Source organism: Pituophis catenifer, unplaced genomic scaffold (assembly GCF_029215685.1).
Source record: "Pituophis catenifer annectens isolate HBS135680 unplaced genomic scaffold, rPitCat1.0.hap2 SCAF_1, whole genome shotgun sequence".
Lineage (NCBI taxonomy): Eukaryota > Metazoa > Chordata > Lepidosauria > Squamata > Colubridae > Pituophis > Pituophis catenifer.
Window position 1 is genome coordinate 71267286 of NW_027256881.1, and position 9523 is coordinate 71276808.

The window sequence follows — 9523 nt, forward strand, 5'->3', positions numbered from 1 at the left end:
TTGTGTTGTTATATTAAACACAGAAATTCCCCAGCCTTTTATTTAAAATCATATTTAAAGATGTGTAGGTTACTGACTGCATGGTAAGTACCGGTATAATTTCCAAATGGAGCATGACAATGGCATAAATTGAATGTATAATAATGTCTTCAAAAGATATTTAAATATTCCTAACCTGTAAAGAAGATGCTTCACCAGGAACATTAAGACAGCATACTGCTACCAGATGTGCAGTCCAAATATAATCACTTGGTGGCAACTGAAGTTCTTTGCATATAGAACACTGTAACACAAAAAGTATACATATATACTCTTTAATTTAGTATTCTGTGTGTATATTAGTCAGCTATAATGTTTCTTGCTCTGAATAAAAGAAAAGTTTGGTCAACTCTCAGTTATTTTTTCCCTAAAAAGCTGACAAATATATTTTAAAAAAGATATTGTATTCTAAATTGAGCTCAGTGTTTAACAAAGATGTATTAAGTGTCAAAGAACTGCAGCATTAAAACTTAATTTTTTAAAATAATGTGAACCATGTGCAAAACCCCCCAACAATAATGGATAGAGAATAATTTGAAATATTATCTGCCTAGCACTACAAATAAATCTATATATCTATAAATGGTATATGAGACGTTTCTTGGATGAAAGTCTATTATTACAAAATAATTCTCACTAGATTCTAACAAATAAATATGGATCTTGCTTCACTTTTAAAAGACTTAAAAAAAACATTTCAATTAAAAAAAATATTACAAGTAGATGCTGATTGCACTTATTTGGAAGCCTACTACCGGTAGAATCACAAAGACTTTTTTCAACCAAGAATAGTTAAACTTATATAATTACTTCTCTTTTAAAATGCACAAATTAATAAAAATTTACTGAGACTACATCAAATAGCAACTTATAAGAAAAGTTATTCACTTTTATGATCAGATATCCAATATAAAATTATTATTTGCAGAATGATGTGGTTTGTTTCCATTCAATTTCATCCCCAAATATGATACACCCTTAAAGTTTTCAGATTGTCTCATTCTTGGAGGGAACAACAGAACATCGAGGAACAAAGTGAGCCACTTTCCTCATTAATATAAAGTCTAAATGTTACAGAACGTGTGCAATATAGATGTATTCCAACTTCACGTAAACAAGAATCCAGAATGCTGCTGATTTGAGGCACTTCATTTGCCTACGTTTTTATTTTGAACATATGCATCATTATAATTAAGCCTGTTTCAATACATTTCAATTTGCTATTACTTTACCTTAGCAATTGATGATTGACCAATCTTCCAAATAATTAGTCTATCTTTATGGACTAGCCAAGCCCATCCACTTTCATCTAGCAGCATACTCAAATCGTCCTCAGCTATAATAAATAATAGATTCCAAAATAAATTATAAGTATAAATTAAATAAAATCCAGGCTTGCTTTCCTCTCTGAGGATGGCTCAAATCCGTAAGTAGTTTATAGGGAAAAAAGAATTTCATTAGACACCCAAGGCATGTAAGTTTTTAACAATGAGTAATGTTAAGAGCAGGGAAAAATTGACAAAAAGTAACAATCTCATAAAACTGATATGATTATGTGGTCAACTTCAGAAAATAATTTGATTATATTTTATACAGGTAGTCCTCAGGTTATGCGTGTGGGTCTGGATGGGGAGGAACAGGCTCCGACTCAACCCCTCCAAGACCGAGTGGCTGTGGTTGCCGGCGTCCCAATATAGCCAGCTGGTGACATCGCTGGCTATTGGGGGCGAGTCATTGGTCCCCACGGAGAGGGCTCGTAACTTGGGCGTCCTCCTGGATGCACAGTTGTCTTTAGAAGAGCATATGACGGCCGTGGCCAGGGGTGCTTTTTATCCGGTTCGCCTGATACGCCAGTTGCTCCCCTTTCTGGATCCGGACTCCTTATGCACGGTCATTCACACCCTCGTTACTTCCCGCCTGGACTACTGTAATGCTCTCTATATGGGGCTCCCCTTGAGGAGCACCCAGAGGCTCCAACTGGTCCAGAATGCAGCTGCACGGGTGATTATGGGGGCGACATGGCACTCCCATGTAACACCTCTCCTGCGCGAGCTGCACTGGCTTCCGGTGGTCTTCCGGGTGCACCCGCCCTCTGGAACGAGCTATCCCCAGGGATACAATTGAACCCGGACCTCTGTACTTTCCGCCGGCTCTGAAGACCTTCTTCTTTCAGCAAGCCGGGCTGGCTTAAAATTTTTAAATTGTTTTATGGGTAAGGGGTTTTAAATTGGGGAAGCCAAATGGATTTAATTATGTTTTAAATTATTTTAATTTTCATACTGTATGTATTTTAATCCTGGCTGTTCACCGCCCTGAGTCCCTCTGAGAGAAGGGCGGTATAAAAATTTAATAAATTGAATTGAATTCAATGACCACTTATTCAGTGACCATTCAAAATTACAATGGCAGTGAATGAGGGAGATTTACAACCAGTCCACAAAGTTGCAGCTATTGGTTACAGGGTCACGGTTGGTTGGTTGCTTGGATGCCAGGCTCATGATTACAACACTGGGACTGCCAGAATAGCCATCGCTATGTGATTGAGTCCCAATTGCTGTTGTAAACAATTCCAATTACATCACTTAGCGATGGAAATTTCAATTGCTGTTATAACCTGAGGACTATCTGTAACTGCTGACACTTCTCAGTTGCTAGAAATAATTAAGCACAGCTGATAGAAGATATTTTTAAGTACATAATTATTTGAGCGTCAGATAGAAATAATAAGTTATGGCTTCCAAACCAAGTATTTTTGCTTCGAGAAGAAATGCAAACCACTCAGGACAGTTTGAATCATTTTGATTTTGTAAGTTCTTAAACAGCAACACTGCTGTCTTGCTAGTTTACAGATACTAGCAAAAATAATGCTATTTAATATTCTAAATTCTATTTTTTCCATTACATAATTATCATTTATTTGTATGATCAAATTAAAAAAACTTACCATCAGCCATTCTCAAAGCCTCTACAACTTTTACTGGCAAAGGTGAACCAAACTTTTTTACATCATAATTGATAGTTTCACTTCCCGTTGGATGATGTACAACCTTTGTAGGTGTACACCTAAGCAGAAAAAAATAATGATTTAATAATGAAATTAATGAAACTGATTTAATTTTTATTACTTTATTTTTATTATTTTTATTACTTGCAGTCATCACTGCATGAATTCTTGCAGTCATCACGGCATGAATTCTTTAGCTATCCAACAGTTAAAGTAGACTTTGTTTTTTCTTGTTTTTCCTCTTAGAAACTGAGTATTGCACTTGTCTATTCCCTTTCCCAAACTGTTGATATTTGGTAAACATTGAAATATTTGTAATGAAGCTGAGAAGAAAGATCGGGCAAGCTTAAAGTCAGGGAGTGTTGTTAATCACAGATAAAGCAAGAGTCATATCTACTTGAAAATGTAACTAGCTTGATCACTGCCAAATATATTTCTCCATTGTTGAAAAAACAGCATGATTAATAATCAAGGTTAATATGAGTTCAATATTGGAAAATTTGCAAGTGGTTATGTAGGAAGAAAGGAAGTTAAGTCAGAAAACATCATAATTTTTATGTTCTTATTACTTCCATGGACTGTTTTTCACTATAGAATTTTCTATTTATATTCTATTAAATATCCTAAATGCAAAATTAAGCATAATCATTCAACACTAACAAATACAAATACTATTTACTTCTGAATCCTTTTCAATGTCATTGACACTAAGCAGAACAGAAATTCAAATTAAACAATTTTAAAATTGTTTTACGTTGAGTCAAACCATAGTCTTATCTAGTCCTGATCTAACTGGGAATGCTAGTTCCAGGCCTTAAATGTTTTTCACCACTGCAGTAGAACAGGAAACGGGACACACAAACACACAATACCCATTAGCTTTTCAACACATTTATTGCATTCAGAAGCTGACATAACAATACAATAAAAATAAAAATAAATAAAATCATAGATATACTCAATATAGAAAAAATCTGAAAGAAGGGTCAGCTAGACCAAAAGTATTCTGGAATAAAAGTATTTTAGTTTTAGCACATAAAAAGTGGTCTTTACACTGAATGGCATATTTAATGATATTAAATAATGGGTTAATCTATCATTGTGTCAGCCTGGAAATCAGAACTTGAGAGTTATGTTTCACTATGCACTAGAAATACAAATACGAGAATTGTTCATATGATGAAAACTGATCAGTAGAATTATCTTTAAATCTTATCCCCCCTTTCTTGGGTACTTAAGATTTCTTTTTAAATACAAGAAATACCTTTTATTTCTTTTTAAATGCAAGAAATAAAAGGTACATTTGTATTAACCCTTTGAAGAGGCGTATCCAACACTGGAGAAATAAAAAAAAATGCGACTATTTTTGTTTGTTTGTTATATAAGTGGCAGCTTAAAAGAGCCCCATCCAATTCGTGAATGACAGATTTGCAGCCTACAAGAGAAAATCTTAAATCCTTCGTTTTTCCTCTGAAAACAGCACCGCATTTGAAGGGACCACACATAATTTCCAAGGGAGTGAGCTTCCTTGAAAAACGCCTTCGTGTTCCTGCCTCAATTGGAGCGACCCCAGGATTTGTGAACCCCACACACACACACACCCCACAACACTTATTTGCTCTTTTGCTATTAAAATGGCACCTGTCCCCTGAAAACAAGCCCCCCCTTTTTTTTCTTCTCCAGACGCCCCTTGCACCAATCGCGTGGAAGGAGGGCCCGGTTAGGCTCCACCCACCGATGGGCGGGGCAGAGTACTCACCGCGCAGAGAAGGAACCGAGGTGTCTCCTCGTAGCCGGCGAGAAGAAGGCTGGGGAAGAGACTGACGGGGTCACCAGCATTTGGCTCTTCTTACCTCCGGGGCGGAGGCTTCTTCGGCCCGAGCCACCGCCGCCGCCTGGAGTGTGAGGCGAGGTGGGAGTGGAAAGAAACATTGCCGCCTCGGTGCGAAAAACCGAGGAGCCGTTATAAAAAAAAAAATTTATCCCAAGCTTCTCAAGTCCCGTTGCTGTCTCTTTTTCTCGTAAAGCAAAACCGGCGCATCTAAATGACGTCGTGTTTCCTCCGAGCACGGGATTGGATGGAGATTTCCCCGCCCCCTTGTCTTGGTCCAATTAACTCAGAAAAGCGGGGTGTGTGTGTGTGTTGTGGGCAGGACAGCAGTGTAATGAGCAGGAAAAGTAGCGGGAGGCTAGGAGAGGCGGTATTGGATGGTGCAGCATTTTAAAGCATATTTCAAACTGGGGACTCTGGCAGCAGCTTTCCAGGCGCCGCGCTCTCCTTCGCCATGTACATGTTTTATTTTTATTTATTTTATTTATTTATTTTCGTCAAGCATCTATTAGATAGCAGATATAAATATAAACATGATTATGAATACATGAAATGGATACGAATAAAAGGGAACATTAGGACAGGGACGGTGGGCACGCTGGTGCGTTTATGCACACCCCTTAGAGACCTCTTAGGAATGGGGAGAGGTCGACAGTAGACAGTCTAAGGTTATAATGGTATAATAATTATGCTTTATTAATTTAATTATGCTTTTATTTAATTAATTTAATTTAATTAATTCAACTTATATGCTGCCCCTCTCTGAAGACTCAGGGCGGCTCACAATACATTTTAAAAAATCATTATTAAAAAACATTTTAAAATTAAAAACATTAAAAACTCATGCACACCATTCATGGCCGGATCTCACCAGATCACAAGAGCGAGATCAATGGCCCCAGGCCTGCCGGAAAAGCCAGGTCTTCACCGCTTTTCGGAAGGCCAATAGGGTGGGGATGGTCCGGACCTCAGGAGGTAACTGGTTCCAGAGAGCTGGGGCAGCCACAGAGAAGGCCCTCCCCCGCGGGCCCACCAGCCGGCATTGTTTAGCTGATGGGACCCAGAGAAGACCAACTCTGTGGAATCTTACCGGTTGCTGGGAGCTATGTGGCAAAAGGCGGTCTCGAAGATAACCTGGCCCTGAGCCATATAGGGCTTTAAAGGTAATAACCAACACCTTGAATTGTGATCGGAGACCAATAGGGAGCCAGTGCAGCTCGCGGAGAATTGGTGTAATGTGGCTTTATCTAGGTGCACCCACAACAGCTCGCACGGCTGCATTCTGGACCAACTGTAGTCTTCGAACACTTTTCAAGGGTAGGTCCATGTAAAGCGCATTGCAATAATCTAACCGTGAGGTGACAAGGGCATGAGTGACTGAGGAGAGCCTCCCGATCCAAGTAGGGTCGCAATTGGTGCACCAGGCGAACCTGTGCAAAGGTCCCCCTAGCCACAGCTGTCAGATGTTGCTCTAATCTTAGCTGTGAGTCTAGGAGGACACCAAATTGCGAGCCCGTTCTGAGGGTGACAATTTCTCCTCCCCCCCAAACCAAGGATGGACAATCGACATAGTCTTTAGGAGGCAATACCCACAGCCACTCGGTCTTGTCTGGGTTAATTATGCTTTTATTTATTTTATTTTATGATGTTATGCATCCAAACTACTGTTGTTTCCCTGTGTCATATAATATGAGGGTATATGCATAATTCTGTATTTTGTCATGTTTATGTAGTGTATATTGGAGGTGGTGACCCTTTGAGAGCTGTATGCAACGAAATTTCATTTTAATGTATGCATTAAATGTATGATTAGTGTACATTCAAAGTGACAATAAAGTTATTCTAAGCCTAAGTAAGTCCCTGACGTTATGATAATGTATCTATGGGTGTTTCGTCACCTCTCGATTGGACCCATGGACGACTTTGAGAAGCCGAACATGAACTTCCCAATATGTATTCTTTTATTTGATCCATTTCTACAGTCAGGCAGACAGTTGTCTGGGAAAGCCAAATGTGTGTTGTTGATGCTGAGGATTATGGCATAAAATCTTCTGTCCCGGTTGGAGCCTTATTGCTTCATTTCCCAGCCACTCCCAGTTTTCTGACTGCCAGCTAAGGCAAAAGTTCAAAGAGACATTGGATATTTTAGCAACAGTCTGCAGGATCTTATGTCAAAATGATGAAAGGTATCATGATATTCCTGATGTAAATGCCACCCCTTAAGTATCTGCATGCAAGCATCACAACATAAGTTTGAAAAGAGGTGAAAGAGCCTGGATAGCTCTGCAGACTAAGCACTGTAATTTAACACCAGCTGTCTGCAATTAAAGTAAGTTCGAATCTTGCCAGGCTCAAGGTTGACTCAGCCTTCCATCCTTTCTAAGGTAAGTAAATTGAGGACCCAGTTTGTGGGGGCAATAAGCTGACTTTGTATAAAATATACAAAAGTATGAAGGCTATTGCTTAACGCACTGTAAGCCACCCTGAGTCTCCGGAGAAGGGCGGCATATAAATCAAATTAAAAAAAAAAAAGTTTGTGTCATGAATATTTTGTCATTTGCCCTTCAGGTGCCCAAGAGTTCGATTTCTGCTTTTAACTAAATAGCAATAGCACTTAGACTTACTCTCTAAGTGATTTAGAGTTAGTATATTGCCCCCAAGAATCTGGGTCCTCATTTAACCAACCTCAGATGGATGGAAGGCTGAGTCAACCTTGAGCCAGTGAGACTTGAACTGCCAAATTGTTGGCAGCCAGCAGTCAGCAGAAGTAGCCTTCAGTACTGCATTCTAACCACTGCACTATCATGGCTCTATATGCTGGAATAAGTAAGCTATTTTAGTACAGGGAGTCCTTGGTTAACAATAGTAAAAGTGACCAGAATTTTTGCTGTTAAGCAATGAGGTTGTAAAGCATGATGTCATGTGAACAATGGCAATTCCAGCAATCCCTGGTTAATAGACTTTGCATAATTGCAACTTCTAATTTCCTGACAGCTTTCCCCATGGACTCTGCTTGTGGGAAATTGGCAAGGAAGGTTGCAAATAACAATTGTGTGCTTGTAGGATGCTGCTACAGTTGGAAATTTAGGCTGGTTGCCAAGCACCTGGATCACATTCACATGACTCTGGGAATGTTATGCTGGTGAGAAGGACAACCAGTTGTAACTACTACTTATTAAATGCTGTCACAAGTTCAACAAGTTCAACCAAGAGCCTTGGTAGTACAGTGGTCTAAAGCACCCTGTTATTAAGACCAGCTGCCTGCAATTACTGCAGGTTCGAATCTCGCCAGGCTCAAGATTGACTCAGCCTTCCATCCTTTCTAAGGTAGGTAAACTGAGGACCCAGTTGTGGGGGCAATAAGCTGACTTTGTATAAATATACAAAAGGATGAAGGCTATTGCTTAGTGCATTGTAAGCCGCCCTAAGTCTCTGGAGAAGGGCGGCATATAAATCAAATTAAAAAAAAAAAGTGAACAAATGGTAGTTAACAGAACATCTGAAATCTTGCCCATGACCTGGGAACAAGATGAAGGCAGTTATTGGTTTGACTTGTGATTGACTGTGATTGACTCTTGGCAGCTAACAAAGAATACTAGAATGAGAGTCAAACCATTCACATAAAACAACTACATAAATGACAACAAAATTAAAAGAAAATTGTAATAACTTAAAATGTGCAATATATAAAATTAAGGAAACATTGTCTGGAATAGTTCACTTTTTAGTCCTAAAGGACTATGAGGAGGGGTGAGTCTGAGCTCCAAAAAAGGATATTCCAGAATAAAGTTATGGGAATATGATAGGAAAGGATGTTTCCACAATATAAGAGGTGTCTGTGGAGATAAATGGCAAGAACTGCATCATGCTGCAAGCTCTTACCTCTTCAATGTGTTGTGTGTCCACATATAAAGAGGGTAGAGCTTGTGGTTTGATGCTTCCGATTCTGCAGATACCATGTTTGCGCTGTGTGTAGATGCACATCAGAAAACTGATTTGTTAAACCAAAAATTATAGTTTTAAGATGTGTGGGTTGAGATTATGAGTCAAACATTTTAAAAAAAATTCTGGATATCTCTTTTCAACATTTCCAAAATTGTTATAGCCTACAATGGGGGTTTTCATTCATGACACAAATTCCTAATTGTTTAATCATTAAACAATGTAACGTTTAGTTGAAGAGTGCTCTGAAACCTATTGACTGCCTTATTAATTTGGCTAGAAGATAACTGCTCTGTAAATTATTATTTTTTTAATAGACCAAATAACCTCACTACATCAGAAACGAGCACTGTAATGCACACACAGGTTTTTTTGGCTATGTCCACATGCTCCACAGAATTGGGAAATGATAAACAATAACACATTATAACCAAGTGTGTTGTACAAATCCAGCTGGTATGGCTAGTTTGGCTCAGGGTGGAATGTGAGTCTAATAAACTGGGTGAATATTTAATTAACAGTTGGAATGTTTTGTGTATGTATCCTAAAACCTCAATTTTCTTGACCATCATTCAACAGTCTTTGAATGCAAAGGGCAAAAACTGAACTTTGGATTTCATTCCCAAACATTGGACAACCCCCATCATTTCTGAAACACTATAATTCATATATATAATTCATATCTATCTCAATTTATGACGTTTGTA

At 38.7% G+C, this 9523-nt stretch overlaps 1 protein-coding gene across 1 annotated transcript in view; it reads right to left on the reverse strand.

Annotated features, from left to right (window-relative positions):
• The window catches only part of NUP133 (nucleoporin 133), a 30277-nt gene extending 25221 nt beyond the window's left edge, over positions 1-5056 (reverse strand). Inside the window, exons 1-4 of the mRNA XM_070950948.1 lie at positions 4803-5056; positions 2984-3102; positions 1272-1375; positions 176-283 (exon numbers count right to left, since the gene is read on the reverse strand). Coding sequence (XP_070807049.1) covers positions 176-283; positions 1272-1375; positions 2984-3102; positions 4803-4975 — 504 coding nt within the window. The 5' untranslated portion in view covers positions 4976-5056. The remainder of the gene's footprint in view (positions 1-175; positions 284-1271; positions 1376-2983; positions 3103-4802) is intronic.
• Positions 5057-9523: the final 4467 nt, after the last annotated feature.